At 38.3% G+C, this 21,655-nt stretch overlaps 1 protein-coding gene across 1 annotated transcript in view; it reads right to left on the reverse strand.

Annotated features, from left to right (window-relative positions):
* DOCK10 (dedicator of cytokinesis 10) overlaps window positions 1-21,655 on the reverse strand; it is a 162,517-nt gene that overhangs the window by 112,154 nt on the left and 28,708 nt on the right. Inside the window, exon 2 of the mRNA XM_006082773.3 lies at window positions 3,707-3,826. Coding sequence (XP_006082835.1) covers window positions 3,707-3,826 — 120 coding nt within the window. The remainder of the gene's footprint in view (window positions 1-3,706; window positions 3,827-21,655) is intronic.

Genomic DNA, 21,655 nt, shown 5'->3' on the forward strand with positions numbered 1-21,655 from the left:
GGACTCTCAAGGCAATGGGAGACCACTGGGAAGTTTTACCCAGAGGCCTGGCGTTTCTAAAAGCTTTCTTTAAATGAATCAAAATGAAGGCAGGGAGGGAGCAGCAAGACCCTTTAAAGGCCACTTCTGGGGATCCAGGCCAAAAATGATGATGCTGATGATAGCTTGGGCCAAGAGCTTGGATAGACAGAAACGACGTAGGAATTCTTGATACTTCTAAACTAAAAGCATTCTTAATCAACTTTACGTTTCATCCATATTAGGGCACACACGTCTTAACCACAGGGCTTCTGCTTTTCCTGTCAGCCTCACTCGTCTAGAAAGTGTTGCTCTATATTCAGTGCCTTGTGGGTGCTAAATAAATATTGATGAAACAAACCAAGTAATGAATCATGTCTGCTCTCAGTGTGGGTGCTTGGAAATGTGGAAACACAGAAGTGAGCTGAATTCTCTAATCAGTGAGACACAGCTGGGCTAAAGACCATTGGAAGGAGGGTGGGGAGCTGGAGCTGTTCCCCTTCCTTCCATTCTGTGATACGTTAGGATTGGAGTGGTCATCTACTACCACGTCCCACTGGGTGGGTGGAGACTGTCCACACACATCCCACAGAATCCTTACCATTGCTCAAGGATGAGCCTGGGAAATGATCCTCTAGCCTGGTGAACAGGAGGCTTGCTGTTGGTGACCAACACCCCTGCCATGTGACATAGGCAGAGGATGGGGCAGACAGGGGCAGAGAGTTTGTAAGGAAAGCTCTTTATTCCACATAGAGGAAGAGGGAAAAACTCCAACACATAAACACGATTCGTTTTAGCAGGAATCTATAGCAGATTCTGTAAAGGGTCAGGTAAGTTGTTTAAGGTCCTCTCCTCTGCTGTAATGACCTCACCTCTGTTGAAGTCTGCAGGTGTAGTATGAAAGCAGCCATTGACAACAGGTGAATAAAAGGGAATGATTGTATTTAAGTAAAACCTTATTTGTGGATACCAAAAATCAGAATTTTATATAATTTTTATGAGTTATAAAATAGGCTTCTTTCTTTTCCCTTCAACTATTTAACCAGTTCTATGAAGAAAATACAACAGACTAGCATTAAAAAATACACACATAAAAATCATTCTTACTTCACAGGTCATATAAAAATAGACAGCAAGCCACCCATGGGCCACAGTTTGTCAACTCTCACTCTGTAGAGCAGGAATGAGGAAAAACTATCCATCTGCATTTTGTTAAAAAGCTGGCAGCTTCATGCAGTAACAATATTTGACACCATCCTTTTATTTGGCAGGTGCTTAATGTAAATGAAAATTCAGCTGTTTGTCTGGGAAGACATTTTCTGATAAGGGGGACTCCATAGCATCAGATGTCTCTTGAACACCTGCTAATTGGCAATTAGTCTCCCAACTGTTCTCCCAGGTTCCTCTTCACCCTGTTATATGCTCTAATAACATACACCAGGTCATTTGTTCTCCTTGAAACACTCCAGTGACTTGCCACTTGCATTTGAAGATGGCACAAAGGCTTACCTTGTCCTTGCCTGACCTCCTCTCTGACCACCCTCTCTGTCCGCCCACACCACTCTTCAACCTCAGAGCTCTCCAGGGCCTTTGTAGCAGCTTCCTTCAGCCTGAAACACCCCTTTCTGCCCTCCTAGGTTTTAGCATGGTTGGTCCCCCTCAGTTCAACCTTGTTATTGGTGCTGTCCATGACCCCCCAGTCCAATCTAGTTCTTCTTCTAGTCAGCTTCTATTGCATGGCCCTATCTCATTTTCTTTATGGAACTGCTCTTTATCCAAACTATCTTGTTAATTTAATTTGTTCACTTTTTTTGCCTTATTCTTCCCAGTAAAAGGTAAGCTCCATTAAAACAAAGTAATTTCTATCTTATCAATGCTGATTCCCCATTCTGAGATTCATGTCTAACACTCAGGATTATACATTTGTTGAATGAATAAAGAAAGGACACAGTTTGAGGGGCGACAGAATGTATACCCAGAATTGTGCTCGTCTATTACCTCATTTGGGAATGAGGGTGATGGTGTTTGATAGGGGTGAGGGTTGGGTAGGGGAGGAAGAGTATGGCCTTGAGAAATGGACAAGGGCCAGATGTTGGAGAAGCCCTTGGGCAATGCTCAGGTGTTTGCCCTTCATTTTGATGCCTATGGGGCTGGCTGCACTGGATAAAAGAATTCAGTGTGTTTACTGGAATGGTCACTTCGGGAAAAGAAAAAAAGTATGTATTATGTGCTCTGTTTACATCTATAGTACAGCAAAGGTCATACCATATTCAGATCATCCTTAACTTAAATGAGTGTGAAAGATACCAAAAAATGAAGTCAAATTCAATGAAAATGTTTCATGCCATCTACTCTCTTCTTGAGTTGGGGGAACTTGGTGTAGCTTTTGACACATTTCTGAACAACAGAGCTAGAAGAAAAAGTTTTTCAAGTTTTGAGGTGTTTTTTTTTCGTGTGTATGTTGTTTGACAGAAAAAGGCTGGTAAGTTTGCCTTCAGTCTGAAAGAAAATGAGGATATGGAATTAAAAATAAAACGTGGGTCAACTCTGTGTTTGCAGTTCAAGACCCAGTGGCCTGGTCCAACCACGGAAATGAGATCTCTGTATGAGATAAGCTTCTCTTAAAGTGTGTCAAATGTGGGAGCCATTTAAAAATCTGAAAAAGATTGGAGAATTTCCTTTTCCTACCTACGAATTTATCACCTTTCTTCCATTCTTCTTTGTACTTGGAACAGAAAGTTAACTTGCATAATACCTTCTTTTTTATTGAGCCATGGAGGAAGGTGAAAACAATGAACCTTCAGAAGCCAGAAGCCAGACCTGCCCCCAAAGTAGGGGAGGGAAGGGAAGTCTGAGGCTGAGGAAATGTGAGCTCTGAGGTCCAATGGTTATCTAACAGGATGACCTCAGAGCTGTCTTTACATCAGCTTTAAAATGCTCATGTTGGTGATGTTGGAGAGTACCTTTCTTTTAGGAGAAAGAAGGAAAATTTACCACCTGCCCATTAAGATCTGTTTCATATTAGATATTTACTAACAATTTTTAAATGTTTAAAATGACCACAAATGGATTGGTTAGGACACATGGGTGCATCCATAACTTTACTGTGTTTCTCTCCAAAACACATTTCATTTTTATTCATTCTGTTTACCATCCCAAGAGCGGTCTCTGTGCCAGTGAACATTGTCCTAAAAAGGGCATATCCAAAATCACAAAGCCCTCCATGAAGATGCACCTGCCTATCTTTCTCTGCCCACAGGCCTTATCATTTCCTTATTAAAGGACACCCAAGATTAAGAGTGACTTTTAAGAATTGCCTCTTTTGTGCCAAGAGAGAACCACCTTTGTCATCAGTTGATTACAGTTGCTTGGAAGCTTTTAGTTAGAAATGGTCTGAAGGAGGAAGTAGGCCAGGTAGGACAGTGGTTTGAAACCCATACGTTGGCAGAGATACAGGACTAGCTGGACCCAGGCAGTGCCCTGTGCTGCTCCCGTTCCAAGTGGCCACCTTCACTTAGCCCCCATCTTCAAATGTACGAGGTTCTTGGGCACGGGAAATTGCTAGATGTGGACTACCACTGCAGTGACTGTAATGTAGGGTGACCACAGGGAGGGCTGGACTCCCCTGACCCCCTAATCATCTTGCGGGCCATCCTGAACTTAGATGGCTTGAAAGGAGCACACTCACCGAGAAGTCGTCACTGGGGAAGAAGAGGAGATCTCGAAGGGGATCATTCTGATACGTCTTTTCAAGTTCTTCAATGATAGTTTCATAATCCAAAGGCTCGGGAAGCCTGGGTTTTTCTTGCTGTAGAAAAAGAAAACATAATATTAACCACTGACACATATAATCTTCTTAATGCCTGGTTGGGTTTCATGTCTTAGTATCACCAAGGCTTTGACATTGTGCAACCTTCCAATAGCTTCACAGAGACTCCAGGCATTTAGGGCAAAGCCACATAACTGTTATTTCCAGATCTCAAATAATAGGAGAAGATCCTGAAATATGTGACATCTCATTCAGTAATTCAAGCTGTTCACTGAGTCCTAGCACACCCATCGACTATAATTCTATGTAAACTTTACCTTGTCAATGGGAAGAAAGGTCTTCTGTTACTTGCTATAGTATTGTGATGATCATCATCACTTTTGCTGAATTAGATACTTCCTTGTGAGGTCTACTTGAGTGTATTCCAAAATGTTGGCTCCCTGCTAGCAATCAAAGTATCACAGGCTGTCTTAGTTGTCACTGAAGCATGGATCCTGTGTCAGAATTAATTGCTTGGCTCTGAGCCTTTTTGCCTCAATAGAGAGAAGCTGGATGATTCTCTAACAGAAATGAACAACATAACTATTACGGACACAGTGTGGTGAAAATGGAGAAGAGTCTGAAAATAGCTGTATAATCACATTGCATTGAAGACGTGAAGCTGAAGCCCTGGCTGTGTAGCTCATTGGTTAGAGCAATGTCCTGATGGGCCAAGGTTGCCGGTTTAATCCCGGTTCAGAGCACATACAAGAATCAACCAATGCATGAGTAAATGAAATAACAAATAGACCCCTCTCTCTCTCCCCTGCTCCTTCCCCCCCCTCAAATTTATACAAATAAAGTAAAAATAAAAAGTCCTTAGGCTGAAAAGAATGGCACTTCCTTCAAATAAGCTGCCCATAGCACCAGAAAGATAAAGACAATGCTAGTGGGAGAATGTGTGATTGTTTCATTATAGGGTTGGTGTGTTTAAACGATGGAGCCCAAAAGAAAGAATAACACATCACAGAATATAAAACCAAGGACACAACGAAGTTCCCTTGGCCCTTTGATGAAGCATTTATATTAACACAAATGAGAAGAAATGGCTGTTTGGATTATTTTAAGGCTTGGAAGCTGGAGTGGTCACCATGAAATTTGTATGCTAAAGTGATCTTGTAAATGAAAATAAAATTTGTGTGTTTTTTTTTTTCACGACAATGACATCAACAGTTTCCCACTACCCTCGTTCCTCCCCAGTCTGCAAGGCACACAAATTTAGCTTCCATTTCTAAGGCCTTTTTTGAAAGATCTCTGCTGCTAAAGCCCCAGAAATCTTTATTGACGTTTTAATAATTTCTAATGCACTCCTCAAAGTAGCAGTCAATGTTTATTTTGATGATTTTCCAAATATAAAAAGTGACACAAAACAAAATGTAACACAATGGGCCAATAATAAAGATTTCCATGTACTTTCTGCATCAAAATAAAACAAAAGGAAAATAAACCCATTTTACAAATCCTTAAATAAATCGAGGAAAATGTAAAGTGAATATTTTCTCTGGAAAGGGCCCTTTAAGTAAGATTGCTAGATGTAGCAAATAAAATTCAGAACTCCATGCAATATTTGAAGAAAAGAAGAAATTTAGTTGCCCAACATAATCTACTGAGTGAAAGAGCTGTGAAACTTGTAACATTTTGAAGTAGAAGTAGAGACACTATGGCACCAATAGAGTAATTAAAAACAAAATCTTCCTAAAATCAGTATCTTTTAATAAAAATTATTTTATTTAGACTTGTTTTAAGTTACAATTTCCTATTTTCCCAGTCAAAGGTCAATTCTAAGGATCACAAAATGATAGCTCAAGAGACATGCAGACCCCAGATGTTTGGTTTGGTACAAACATTTATTTCACTTTATTATTTTTTTGTCTTTATTGATTAAGGTATTACATATGTGTCCTTATTCCCCCTTTGCCCCCCTACCCTCCCACTCATGCCCTCACCCCCCTGGTGTCTGTGTCCATTGGTTAGGCTTATACAAGTCCTTTGGTTGACCTCTCCCCCTTACTTCCACCCTCCCCTACCTTCCCTCTGAGGTTTGACAGTCTGATCGATGCTTCTCTGTCTCTGGATCTGTTTTTGTTCATCACTTTATTTTTAGTTGGCTTTGAATGCCTTTCAGGGGTGGTATTTCACTCCAGTTCAGCTATGGATCTCCATAGTCCTTTTCTATTACCTCTTAACCTGCAAAACCATACATTGATTTTACCAACTGCCCCACAAGGCCTTCAAGTCTGAAACACCGGGCTTACTCTAGAATCTCTTTCCCACCCGAATATAGTTTTGGTATATTAAACATAGCAAATAAAATAGAATGTATTGTAAAAGCATCAGACAGTTCTTATCTCAGCCACAGATTTGGTTGGTTATGTCTCTTTCCTTTCTTGTATTTTCAGTTTAAGTGTGAGCCCTTTGGTCTCATAAGCTGGTGGCATAACTACTAGCATTTTCCTTCTCTCTTTTCTTCACACCACGATGTGAGAATGTGGCTCCTTGTGTGTTGCAATTGATAGATTTAAAGGCAAATGGCATCAAGATGTTTTAAGAGGCCTCCTACAATCTTATTTGCACTGTCTTCTAAATTTCATCTCCCATCAGCTACAAACTACAGCATTAATAAATAAGCTGGAGACTAGCAGACCTTCAAAGAAGACATTTTACTAGGGCACCTCTTCCACCTAAAGCGAACGCCACCTAAATTCATAGAATAGAAAAATTAGAGTACGCAAGTCACAGGTTATCAATAAAACCATAGAAAAACTAAATCCTAAACTCTCCTTGTTATGCCCAATAAAAGGCACAGCTTACAATAGATGTAAGCATCTATTGGAAGGTAGATTTTCATTTATTCATTTCAGGCTAGGACATACCAGTCAATCAATAAATGACATTTACTAAGACTTTCCTGTTTAAAATGCTGCACTGAGGTTATTTTGACACGAAGTTACAAAACCTAGCAGATCTGCTTCATTTAATGTATTCAGTCTTGACCTCTGGGCAGAGATATATTAGTTGAGTGCTATCTTTTCAAGGAACTTGTTAATCAATGTGTAATTTTCAGGATATTCAATGCATTATAATTTTTGTGGACATGAGGGTTTTTGTGTTTTTTAAAATATATTTTTTATTGATTTCAGAGAGGAAGGGAGAGGGAGAGATAGAAACATCAATGATGAGAAAGAATCATTGATCAGCTGCCTCCTGCACACCCCACACTGGGGATCAAGTCCACAACCTGGGCATGTGCCCTGACCGGGAATCGAACTGTGACCTCCTGGTTCATATGTCAACACTCAAACACTGGGCCATGCTGGTCGGGTGGACATGAGGTTTAAAAACGCAAATAACAATGATATATTTCATAGCATCTAGAGCCTGGGATCTGGCAGTGTTTGCCACGAATGCGTTATGATCTGTGATGGTGAGAATCCAGGCTATGGATCCCATAGTTCTCTCTGGTACAGGAGAGCTGTTTTGTTCAACACTTCAGTCAAAGAGACAGATGTATATAAGGATGGTGGGATAAGTTAGTTTCTCACTACAGCTGCTTGCAGAGACACTGAGTAAAACTGGGAACTGAGCAGCATTGATTTATAGCTTTACAACGGTTGGGTTTGTCCCTCCAGAATTTAATGTGCCTCTTTCTTCTGGAAATGCACCAACTGGGAGGAGGCATGTGCCAAGACTGCCCTGAATTGGATTGGATTTTCATAGTGCTTTTTACTCTCACTCTCTTTCTCTCAAATGAGTAATGAATTTCATTAGCTATTCTAAAACCACTCCAGGCCTGGGAAAAGGCACCCACCAGTACTGTTATGCAGCAGGGCTGGTGTTGCACCACAGGGGTAACAGGCACTATTCTTCCTATACAGTATTAAGGGATTTGTTTGTTCCACTTCCCCAAATCCACAGCTCTCCTCCAATTCAACTTCACAGCAGAAGAATGGGATCCTGTCACCAAAACAAACGCTCCCTTCCCTTCTGCTTATTCCTCACTTCTCATGGATTGCCAACACAATGTCTAAGTCCTAGAGTTGGTCAACCTGCCATCTTTGTAACAGCCAGTACTGCCAAGAGCCCTTTAATTGGTTTGGAGTAGTCGCTGGTCTATGCCTTAGCTAAAGATTCCAATTGCAAGAACATAGTGTCCATTACAAAGATCTGAATTGCTTTCATAATTGTAATTAAATATCAAATGGGTGAAATGACACTGAGGACTAAGCATTTGAAATATGTAACACTGAACAATTACATGATTAAATCATCAACCTAGTCCTGTCTCCAGAATAGAAATGCGATCTAACTAAAAAATAAGCTGGACTATGGAGCTCTGCTGTAGCAAAGTCCAAAATGAAAGGAAGAGTGTGATTATAGGTTTTCTGTATTGAGATGCAACTGAGAGTGTAGCATGCACTCTAGAATGAATGTTATGGGGTAATATTTGTGTGTCTTAGAACTGTACCACATCCACAGTGCTCATCACATAAGTGCCAAGTTTTAAATTTGCACTAGCCATGGGTTTAAAGCACTTCTATTGTAAATTTAATGTGTACAAAGAGCAAAGAGTAGGCACTCAATAAATATTTGTTGAGTTAATAAGTTTATATCATTTCATGCAGGAATTCCTTTTCTGGGACTCATTTTTTTTCAAAAAACCCCCAATCACATATATAATCAAAATTTATACAAAATTGTCTTTGCAACATTATCTTTGTAACAAGATGGGAAAATATATATTCACCTTAATCCAAGATAGATAAGAAAGGCAGGCAGGCTGGTAGGCACTATATCCAAAAAGTGAAGACACCATAACTGCTGCTCAAAAATGTGTGGTTTATATTTTTCAAAGAATTGTGTGTCATGGAGAGAGACTTAGTGCTACAATGGGCTCTGGGAAGGGCATTGAAAATAGGGTAGGGGTTGGAATAAAGCAATAAATAATTTCATAGTACATGCAATGGTTCCTCCTTGTAACTCTTCATCCTTCATTACAGTTCATTGACCCACAAAATTTTGTATGAGTGGCTCTTGTGGGAAAACATGAGGAGGTTGGGGTCCTTGATCAAAGTGGCAAGCATTGCTACAAAAGAAAAGATAACAAGAGGGCACTACCTCAGAAGGCAAGAAGGTCAAGTTCATCTTGACACTGTTTTTCTAGATTCACACATATTGTGACATTAGAGTTTGAATCTGGAATACCTAGATCTATAAGGGGTAGTAAGGAATGAAGGACATGGCCAGATAAATGGGAAACAATAAATTATCAAGGATAAGGAATGGTTAGCAAATTATGGTACATCCTTTCTAAGAAATAATACATGACCATTAAAACTGAGTTTTTGAAGTTTGTAATAACAAGCAAAATTGCTTATGTATTATTGTGTTTTTTTTCGTTTTTTTTTTTTATTGCTAAAAGTATTACAAAGGGTATTACATATGTGTCCTCCCCCCCCACCCTTGACAATCCCCTGGCCTCCCTTACCCCCCAGTGTCTTATGTACACCGGTTATGCTTATATGCATGCAAACAAGTCCTTCAGTTGATCTCTTACCCCCCTCCCTCATGCCCCCCAACCCTCCCTGGCCTTCCCGCTGCAGTTTGACAATCAGTATGAGGCAGCTCTGCCTCTGTATCTATTATTGTTCAAAAGTTTGTAATGGTCTTTATTATCCACGAATGAGTGAGATCATGTGGTATTTTTCCTTCATTGACTGGCTTATTTCACTTAGCATAATGCTCTCCAGTTCCATCCATGCTGTTGCAAATGGTAAGAGTTCCTTCTTTTTTACAGCAGCATAGTATTCCATCGTGTAGATGTACCACAGTTTTCTAATCCATTCATCTACTGATGGGCACTTAGGCTGTTTCCAGATCTTAGCTATGGTGAATTGTGCTGCTATGAACATATGGGTGCACATAGCTTATGTATTATTGTTAAGTAAAAGTGGGAATAAATATTGCACACTGGAATAACTGTGCAAGATTTTAAAAACTTAAAAAAGATTAGATATATAGATCCAAATATTATCAGTTATTATATTCTGATGGGATGATGACATTTAGGATTTTGCTAATTTGAATTTTCACATTTTCTAAAATGAACATGGATTGCTTTCATCACAGTAAAAAAATGAACTTTGTCTTTCAAGTTATCATGCCTCCATGGAAACACTGGGGAATCATTGAATCATTGTAAAATTGTTTACCCTTTGCAAATCCACCAGAGAGGGAACCTAGAAAATCCCAGTAGGGACTTTACATGGAAGTTCAACCACTAATATCGTCAAGTAATTTAAAAAAAAGATCCATAAACACCAGGGGAAGGAGACTGGGGGAAAATTACAGATTATGTATGTGCACTAGAAACTAATGTCAGCAAAAAGGGGAAGAACAATTAGCAATGTATTTACTAAAGTATTTTGAACTCTGTAGGGTACCACCACAATCTGGTAAATCACTTAAACACCTCTGTGTACCAGTCACTGTCACAGAGGATTCCAAGTCAGAATCTGTATTTGGAAGTTAGGATCTTTTACCTACCAGCTGCATAATTTGGACAAGCCATTTAAATTGGACTTAGGTTGAGTCCAATGAGTAAAGGGTCAATTTGCTGCTTATGGTAGTGCTGTTATAAGGATTAAGGAGATGGAGTATGTGAACCATCAAATACATGCCAGACAAATATAGATTTGCATTTATTTGAAAATAATTGAAAGCACCTCACATGTTTTACCCCAAAGCATACACCAAAACCAAGTCAAATTAACCAGCCAGTTGAACTAATTACACTAAATTCTTTATGTACTAAGAATTGTGCTCCATGTGTATATAGTTTTCATCTAAATTTCATTTAAACGAACAAAAAAATTTTATTAACTAATGATTCTGTGGAGGCAAGAGGATAACAAAAGGAAAAGCACTGAAATTAAAAAAAATCCTACAGAATAAAAGTCTAATATGCTAAGTGTCTGATTATTTGACCAGTTGCTATGACATGCAATGACTACCAAGGGGGCAGATACTTCGACCGGTAGGTTAGCTTGCTACTGGGGTCCAGCGATTGGGACTGGGTGAGATGGGCCAGGTGAGACGGGACGAACACGCTCTGGAGCCCTGCCATGATCCCTCCCCAGACTCTAAAATATTTATTCTAATTAATTTCCTTTCAATGTGCATGAATTCGTGCACTGGGCCTCTAGTAAAAGATAAAAGGTCAGTGGCTCCTCCATGGATCTCCTGAATCAGGTTGGGGCTGCTCTGTCCCCCACAGGTAGAAAGAAGAAAGTGATTTTGAAATTCTACTTGTTTTATTTCCTTGAGAAACAGCCTAGAAAATATTTTTAAGTATTTACACCTCTAGATTCAAAAAAAGATTAAATTTAGCATTGGTTTAATATTAAATTTATTAGTTGTGAAAATGTAAGTATCTAGATAACAGTCAAGTTGTAGATACTTAGAATTTGTTTCTGTAGCTCTTACCTACACACATGGAGGTCAAGCTTGTTAGGACAGGTTAACAGGATCACTAAGGACTAATCAGGGAAATGGTTTGATGTGCTAAGGAATGCAAATCCCTTGTGTTTGGGGCCCATATGTTTGTGTTCTAAATTTTAAGTGTAATTAGGGAGCAAGGTCATTTTAATTTGTTAATCTGAACTAGTTGCTCTCCTTTTCAGAAAATCTGATCTTTCAAGAAACATTTATTATGAAAAGATATTTTTTCCTATTTTTGAGAAGTTTTATGTTTTTCTTCAACATGCAATGTATCCTGTGATGTCAATTTGGACTTCCTTAATCACCCTTGCCATTTTCGGATATCTGAAACTTTATTCTAATTTGAGTATCATAACAGAATTAATCCTGTTTCTGAAATGCTTTCTTCATCTTACAAAATTTTGCATCCTGGCTAATGACTCAGAAAAACAAACCAATAAAAATAATTACCATAGGACCAATACAGTAGGCTCTACCATGTTAATTCTTTAAATATCCTCTTGACATCTGGGCACACAGACAAGCAAATAGCTAAGAATAGGGATCTGGGGGGGGTCTTTAGAGAGAGACCCTAAAAAGAATCCCAATCTTGAGATCTTCAAAACATATTCGAAACAACACAGCTAGTAACTAATTTCTCCATTATCAAGATAACTAATTAATTTTCTTAGAGGAAATAAAAGATTTAAATGACACATGGATTTTTTAGACCTTAATTTAATCCAGGCCCCTTTGGCCTTAATGCAGTTGAAACGGAACCAACTTCCACACTATTTGTGCTTAAAACAAATGAGAAAATTGGAGAGAGACCATGCAGCTGGATTCACGGCCACAGCTGTCAGCCTGTGGTCGTGTGACAGATTCAGTTCAGCCTTTCATCAAAGGGAGTTCCACTGGACAACTTCTCAAATGTTGGCGCTTCAGAAAACAAGACTAGCTTTTCTTACCAAAAAGGAAATGATTAAGTAAAGAATAAGCCATCTTATGTTGACCCTGTAACCTTCTCTCTTTTTTGACCAACTGAGTTTCGTGAGAATGGAAAAACACTAGCTAAATCAAAGTTAGGAACTCCACAGCTGGGACAGCTCAGATTAAGCCGAATTTGGACATGGTTCCCTTAGTAACGAAAAAAAGGACATAGATCTCAGAAGAAATCAACCAGTAGTGGAGAAATCAACCAGTAGTTGATTTCTTAGTCCATTTCAGTAAAATAAACCCAGTTAAACTTGGTAAATTATTTATCTCTTTGCAAATATATAAAAAAGATTAATCATCATACTCAACATAAACATGGTAGATAGAAAAATCAGAATAGTCTATTTTGTTAACCCTCAATTTCATTAGGAAAACCAAGGTGACCAACAAGCTTATAGAATCTATAATAAAAGACATACTTTCAAGTTGAATTCAGACCTTTGGAATATTTTTTTTTAAAGGAAATCTGACCATGTATATCTTTTAAGAACACATCAATATTCATGTGTTACATTATTGTAAATTATAATAAAAAGCAAGTAAAAATGGCTACTTTTTCATCTAATACCAGTACTTATAAAGAACTAGAAAACCCAAGAATATCCAAATCAAATTGTATGTCTCATTTAGTTTTCTAGAAACACTTGAAAGAGAATAGATATCATTAAAAATACATCACAACCCAATTACAAGTCTGCCTGACACCAGGGAAATTAATGCCTTGGAGCAAACTGCTGGGAATTTTAGATTAATTTGTATTAAGGCTGTGATGAAAGCTGTCACCGGCACAAACTGATACTATTTTAGTATCAACAGTCACACAAATAAACTTTCACTAACAGGTCAAGTGTGAGGGGAGTGTTATGTATATATACAAAAACATACATATCACATACATGAATGTAAAGAGGTATGTCAGGAACATGTACCAATGTTTTCAATAAATCTTCCCCTAGTGAGAGTCAGCTCATTCTTTTATTTCCTTTCTTACTTTTGGCTGCTTGAAACTGAATACGTATAGTGGACTTTTGTTGTCTTTGGGCCTATTTAACATCTGTTCTGTATGTATGTATGTATGTATGTATGTATTTATGTATGCATGTATATATTTACTACTAGCATTTACTTTCCTTCTGGTGACTTAATTCTCTCCCTATCCCCATAAGGAGCAGTCTTGCAACATCTGACAATGAAAAGGGTCCTGCTTTTCTGTGGACAAGGGCATGCAACCCCAGTGAGGCCCATTCAACACTTCCCTCTAGAACTCTGGATCTTGAGTGGAGAGATACCAAAACACCACATGATTGTCCATTAGTCCCTAACACCAAGACCACCCGTTTCCACTGCCCTAAGATGTTCTACGTCCATCCCTATTCTTTCCCAGCCTGTCTCTCCAACCTTCCCTCTGTTCTCTTATCTGGACTGTGCTTATTTACCTGAGTGGGTTTCTTCTGCTTGCAACTAAAGAAATCTAAGAAAATATAATACAAGGAACAGCACCTATAATATGGGACTATGATCTCCTCAACTTGTCTTTATTTGGATTTGAATGGTCTTAAAGGAGAACCTCTCATAGCCGATGACTCCTTCAAGTTCAGGAATTTAGGTTTAGTAAACTCATGTATTGCTAATGAATTACAATGTCATCTCATTCTATAAAACATACATCAGGCATCACACATCCTGGGTACGAGGGACTTAAGTACCTGCTTGGTTTCCTAAGGTGGTAAACTCAGTGCAGCCCTATCTCTAATGTACCACTAAGCCTAACTTATCCCTCTCCTATGGTACCAGAATAATTGGGGGGCGAAAAAAAGGTTATTTCCATATTTACTTTCAGTGCTGACATTCCGCATACTACAATTTTCTCTCCCAGGAGGTGCCAGGTTGTATTTGAAGTACTGGCAGCCCCCTAGAGTATATGATCAACCAGGTATCTCTAAGCCATTGCTGGCCCCAAATCCTTTTCCTTTATTGTGCCATTTTCATTGTAAGAGTCACATTCGCTATTTTTGTTACATTAAAATACACTCATCTTTTAAGTATGTTTGCTTGTAGAAGTAACATAATTACACAAAATAATTTCATACTAATAGTAATAATGAAAACTGTCATTTTTCTGATTTATCTCATATATGCTAATAATTATTATTATTTTTCTACAACTACTATCATGATCAAATGGCAAGGACCATGATAAGTATTTAAGACTTTCTCATATCATATCAAGCCCAGAAAAGATCATCATTGCTTTATTTTACAGATGAAGAGACTTGGATACTGAGGACTTGCTGAGCAAGTTGATGGAAGAACTGATATTTCAACCCAGCTCAGCAGGAAGCCTGTGGTCCACTCCACTCCATCAGCAAAGGTCATGTCCTTTCAGGAATAGACAACATCAAAGCTTCTTTTTTTTATTTTCCTAAGTGAAGATGCTGAAACAGAGCGGTAGTTTTGAGGACTATTCCTGTTTCCTTTGTGAGTTCTGCAGGGAAGGACATGAAAAATCTAGGGGCTGGTACGAGGTCCCTGGTCACTTCAGGGAAGGCAGTGCTAAGGACAGAGAACAAAAAGTATGTATAAGAGGGTAAGGGGGCCAAAACCGGTTTGGCTCAGTGGATAGAGCGTCGGCTTGCGGACTGAAAGGTCCCAGGTTCGATTCCGGTCAAGGGCATGTACCTGGGTTTCAGGCACATCCCCAGTAGGAGATGTGCAGGAGGCAGCTGATCGATGTTTCTCTCTCATCGATGTTTCTAACTCTCTATCTATCTCCCTTCCTCTCTGTAAAAAATCAATAAAATATATTTTTTAAAAAAAAGAGGGTAAGGGGGACCAAGAAAATGAATCAGATAGTAAATGTCAGATAACGTCTGTGGCAAAAACCACAATGGAAATTGCCACTAAATGAGGGATTCTGTAAATTCAGAAAGTTTTGTACCACTGCCACAATCTGGGGGGAAAAAAAGAGTTGTTGGGATCATGATGTTACTACTTCCTGTATACTATGGCATTCCCTGTTCTGACAAATGGTTGACCTCCTGCTCAGAGAGTTGTAAAGGGCACCTTCATGGAGTTAATTCTGCTTGCTATGGCAATTACCCCCCACCTTCTTCTCTCCTGGCTCATCTCTTCTTCCTCTCTTAGCAGTCACTCTTGAGGAAAGTGAATTCATTCTTGGTTAAGTTGCAGGTACCTCTCCTGAGTTCACTTGGAAAGCATCCTTTCTCTGCAGCTACCTGGCACCTGAGCTGGCTCCTCCCTCTTGCCTTACCCTGAGCCCTCTGATGGGGCCTCAACTCTTAGGCCAGATTAAGTTTCAGTTTACATTTCTCTGTTTCCAAGGTTCAGATTGAATTTGACCCCTCCCATTACTCCTGCTTCTTTGCATTTTCCAACCTGTTCATTTGTAGCTTTCATCCCTAATTTCCACTGTTTCAAGCCTCATTCAGTCTCATTTCATTGTTTCCTGCAGCAGCCATCCTGTGACCCTTTCCTGTCAGCTCACTGGCTCATTATAAAATAGCCTAAATAAGTAATTGAGAATGTTCGTATAAACAAACAGTAAAGAAAGGAAGCCCAGATGACCAGGGAGAGAAGCTTGTTCCCATTAACAAGGAAGAATAAAGGATAAAAAATAGACTTGAGCCGGGCCCGCATAGCTCAGTGGTTGAGCATCCACCCATGAACCAGGAGGTCATGTGTTCGATTCCTGTTCAGGGCACATGCCCAGGTTGAGGGCTTGACCCCCAGTGGGGGGTGTGCAGGAGGCAGCCAATGATTCTCTCTTATCATTGATGTTTCTGTTTCTCTCTCCCTCTCCCTTCCTCTCTGAAATCAATAAAAATATACTTAAAGAATAGACTTGAAAGATACATATTATAAAATGATGTATATGAGATATATGGTAAAGACATTCAGATCAGACCCCCTATCTATAGTTTTCGATTTTCTATTAAAGTGCTAATAGGCTATTACTAAAGAGGGAAGCAAGAATTTTCATGCATATTCCAAAATTTTCAAGTTTTTCAAGGCCTGCAGATTTAAGACCTATGGGCCAGAAAAAAAAATACTTAAAAATATCAAACACAGTTGTTTAAATAAATTTTCATCTTTCTGATTGTACAGATGATTGATAAAATAATTCAACTTAATCATGTAGTTAATCTTTCCAAATTAAGACTTGCAACATAGGAAGGAAACTATCATTCTTATTGACTTCCTGTGTACCAGAGGTCATTCTAAATGATTTGAATTAAAAAAAAATGACAGTTAAAACCTCCAACTATAGAACACTACATATATGTCAAAATTTAAGAGAAGTTGTCCTACTAGATCTAACACATTTCATTTTCCTTGAACTTTTCTTATAATGCAGCTGCACTCTGTGATAAGTGAATTAAAGTTCCAAAGGCATTTCTTAGACAGTACACTTGAAAATTGGATTCATAAGTGAAACTTCCAAAGCAATTAAAATTTACAATACAGTTTAACAAACAGCTTCAAAAGCATTTGTAGAAAACAGAATAGACAAAATTGTCACTCTAAGTCAAGAGAGTATCAAGTTTGAATTGTATACCCTTCAGGAAGTCACAAACATCTAGTTAAACATTCTAGATTACTAAAAAAGTAAACCATTTCTAAATTATCTTTTTGTAAGAAATCATTTGTAGAGTTCAAAATTCACATGATGATTATAAAAATAGATCATCTATAATAGTCATCTCCAGGAATCATTATTTCTTTTTTCACTACAATGAAGGAGTATAACCAAAAATTCAAAAGAATTTATTATTTTACTCTCTAAACAAACTTTAAGCCTCATCTTCCTTTGTTGGTCATTTGGTCACTTGAATTGCTTTTTCATTATCACCTATCGAGTTGTCTCTGAAGCCAGTCTAAGGATGTTGGTGTAGCCTTTAGAAAGTTTAGGTGCTTGTGTTGTGGAAATTCCAAAAGGGCTTTGAGTGGGTTTAGCTCAGCTGGGCTTAGGTGGGGGCAGAAAAAAACATGGTATTTATAAGGCAAATCCCATCAACACAGAGCAGTCTAGGACCCTGAACACTCAGCTTGATGCAGTTCAGAATTATGTCTACTCAGTAGCCCTGTCACTGAAAAAGGTTCCAGGAGAAGGTGTCACTTCCCATTGGCTTCATTTGTTGCAGTCATTGGAAAGGCAATCTCACTATAATTATATCCCTCTTCCCTTGTCTTGAAAACATAAATATTCTACTTGGCTCTATTAACACTACCTAACACTTATAACTTTTATAGTGTTCAAATCATGTTCAGAATGCACAAGATCAACTTGAATTCCAGTAAGTAATCTTAAAATAGGGCAGGTATGTTATGAACACTTTATGGGAGAGGAAACTGAGGCTCAGAGTGACATTAAGTAATCTGCACAAGGTCATCTAAATGATAGGCGAGAAAGTGAGATAGAATAACCCCCTAGGGCTCCAATGACACGTTTCATTTTCTTGGATTAACTTTTTTTTTTTTTGAAGTGAAACCACATCTCAGGATAATACTTCGGATGTATTGAGCAAACCCTTACTCTACAGAAGAGACAACCTGTGAAAGGAGATAGGCCTATCTTACGAAGACTCCAAGCAGGCAACAGCAGTAGGAAAGTCCCCAGTGCCTTCCACAGAAGAAAGCTAATCACTGTATGAATGATCTTAATTAAATGTGAATGCATTGCTACTGAATGCTGTGGAAAAACACAGCCCTTACTGGCTGCTTTTCTCATAGTGCTTAGTAGCAATACCTTCAAATTCAATTAAGATAATTCATAGAGTGATTAGCTTCATTATACGGGGAGACACCAGGGACTGTCCTGTTGCCAAACTGTATATATGGTCTGTATGAGATAGGCCTGTTCCTCTCTTGTGTGTTGTTCTTTAGTGAACATAAGAAGAAGTAAATCTCACGGTGACATAACCCAGAGAACTTCTAAATTCCACTGAAAGGCAGTGAGGAAATTATGGTGTTTTTTTCCAGACTGGTCTAAAGGTTAAATGATCTCAAACCAAATAAGTTTTTCAAATACTTGTCCTTTTTAACAGGCTAGTGGTAAACAACAGATGAAGCTCTTAGGGAGCCAGGAGAGAAGACATAACTGGGCACTCATTTTGGGCCAATGGAGACCAAGAGGTTAGCTTCAGGACCCTAAATATTCCAGTTGTGAAATGCTTCATGGAAAGACCTAGGTGTATCCCATTAGATAAAGGTCAAGAGCAGGGGTCCTCAAACTTTCCTAATGAAAGACATTTAGTACTGAGATAATGACCGAGGAACCAACCAAACAACAACACAGCACCAATCCTATGAGCCACAAGTCTGGTAAATTCTATCCACGTTATATTGCCATAATATAGATGGTGAGTATAAAGAGAACCACTGTTAATTAAGATGGTCAAGAGGCTCACTTGCCTGTGTTTCCTAATGAAAGACATTTAGTACTGAGATAATGACCGAGGAACCAACCAAACAACAACACAGCACCAATCCTATGAGCCACAAGTCTGGTAAATTCTATCCACGTTATATTGCCATAATATAGATGGTGAGTATAAAGAGAACCACTGTTAATTAAGATGTAGTATTCTGGTTCCTGATTTCAGCCTGTCAAGGGCTGTCTATTCATTAGTTTGATTATTCATTTAAATGACTAGTCACAAAGAATCATTATATTATCATTTACACAATTTTTTTAAAAAGCTGCTCTGTCTCTAGATGCTTATGTGAACAAAAAGTATATTTACCCCTAGTGGTCCTCAACTGGGGACATCACTCTCCCCGCCCCAGGGGACATCTGCAAATATTAGAGACCTTTTTGTCACAACTGGGGAGAGTTTGTCACTAAGCATCTAGTGGGTGGAGGCCAGGGATGTTACTAAATATCGTACAATGCAGATAGCCTGGCACAACAAAGAAATCTCAGACCCCAAATAACAGCAATGCTCAGGTGAAGAAAGCAAGCAAAATGTGAACACCCCATAGAATGAACATTTCTGTAGAAAGAAATCCCAATCATGTTGTTGCAGCCATTTCTCATATACAGTGAGCCCTTCACATTACACGTGGTTCACTGTAGGCCTCCAATACTTAGCTGCGGACTGTTCTAACAGATAGGCATCTTGAATTCTGTAATAAATACACATTTCCGGAGCCCTCATTTTGTTTACAGACAATAAAAAGGCAGAAACATTTTAACAGTAAGCAAACCACATCTTTTTAACTTTTAAAACTTACCAATTTCTACTCTCTTCCCTGACTCATGTAATCAAATACTTATTTACATTTTCTTTCATCTTTTGCATTGTTCTAAGAATTCTAAAACAAATAATGAATGGTATGTGATAAAAAACAGCAGCAGTATTTTTTAAAAACACAACTATGTACAAGTGATCAACTGGGTTCTTCATTGAGGCACTGGTAGGCTTTTTAAAAAGACAATTTTCTAGTAATATTTTAACTATTTAAATCCTCTATCAATATGTTTTAAAATATTAATGGGAGTAATTCCAATATTCCAAATAGTCTAATAATATCTTAGCTACTTAAATTGTCTATCAATATGTTTTAAAATAATGATGATGATAAGAGGATATTTATGAGCCAAACTGAAAATTTGGTTGTGTCTAGGACTTTGCCCACAGCTTTTATTAGAATACCACCCCAGAGTTAATCTTAATTTTTTTAAAGTACTGAAATAAAGCCAAAAAGCAAACACCAACATTTGGATACCTACGGAACCAAGTCTGTGGATTTCTTCTTGATTTACTCTTCTCACTGTCCGTCTCTTCTTCCAAAATTCACTGGGCTCCCGTTTGAAAACTTTTGCTCGGAAGCTCATTGTATTGCTGTCATTTGATTCGCAAAATATTTAAAAATGTCAATTTTGTCAAACCTCTTCCTTCTGAAGCCTCACCAGGCCTAACGATTCTTTCTTCTCTGATAAAAAGGGAAACACTCATGCTACATTAACATAACTCACCCGAAAGGAAAAGAAAACCGACAAGTTACCGCTTCCTGTAAGTAACTAACTACCAGCTGTTCAGATAGGCTTCTTTGCAAGTATTCTCCTTAGTCACCTGCTTTAGAGCAAGACAACAACACAAGGGACTTTGGACATCTAAGAGAATCGCTCATAGCGAAATAAACCAGAAGATGTAAGTCCACCCATGGAACCAAATCAAGATTGAATCAAAGAGCTAATTTACTGTAAGGGTCTATGTCTGCCACTTAAATGGCCATCCAAACTTTATCAGTCTGGCTAGATCCAAAGGTAAATTATAATAATATGCCTGAGGTCTGAGACATCTGTTTAAGGCAGTTGCTCATGAAAATGTAGTTAAATTAATGGTTTTCCTAGAGGGTTACCCAAGACAATTAGGGGACAAGAAAATATTAGAATTCTATTTATATTGTTTATCTAAATAAAGAAAATTGACTTGGACACCTTGATTTTCTATGCCAAATGGTCACAAAGGTTCAAATAGTTAATTCCCTAATCTTTAGAGTTTTGCTTATTTTCTCTGAGGTTGTGCTAAAGGGCAACTCTTCCCTCAAACCCACCAGAATGTTCCTTCCTGTTTTATTTTTCTTCATAGCACTTAGTAGCATGCCACACTGCTGTACATTTTACTTATTATTCAAATTATGGTCTGTCTTCTACTAGACTCTATACTCCATGAAAGTGGGAGTTTCATCTGCCTCATTCACTGTGTCCTTCAGTGATTAGAATAGTATATAATTAGGTTTAAAGAAAAAATAAATGGGGAACTTACATTGATTGTGCTTAACAATGAATCTTGTCCCATATGTATATTGTGTTTTGAAATATTAGTTATGATAAGAACTATATAATTTATAAATAAACATAGAATATGGGAGTATAGTCAATATTTTCCTATGAGATGCATGAGATAAATATTTGGAGACCACAGAACTAGGAAATGATTGACTAAACTTTAAAAGATTGGTTCTAAAATCCCTGATCCTCAGAGAAGGTCTCACTTAACCAGCTAGTTCCAACAACCATGCCCTTAAATAGATGTCATCGGCTTATTTAGTAAGGTTTCCCTTTATCTCAAATACTTTTTTACTGATGCAGGAAATTTTCTTTTCCAATAATAACTAGATTTAGCTGAAGCACATACATATATCTCAGACTTGAGCAACTCAGACATCTCTACCTTGTCATGGGGCAAGTAAAAAGAGATGCTGATCATTACTTATTGAACTACGGAGACTGAGGACGCCTCTTTCAAAAGCCATAAGAAAAATAGCAAGATGCTATAAAAACACCTGGAGGGGTAAACTATATCATTAATCTGTAACTGGCTCAAGTAA

This window comes from Myotis lucifugus, unplaced genomic scaffold, assembly GCF_000147115.1.
Source record: "Myotis lucifugus unplaced genomic scaffold, Myoluc2.0 scaffold_3, whole genome shotgun sequence".
Classification (NCBI taxonomy): Eukaryota; Metazoa; Chordata; class Mammalia; order Chiroptera; family Vespertilionidae; genus Myotis; species Myotis lucifugus.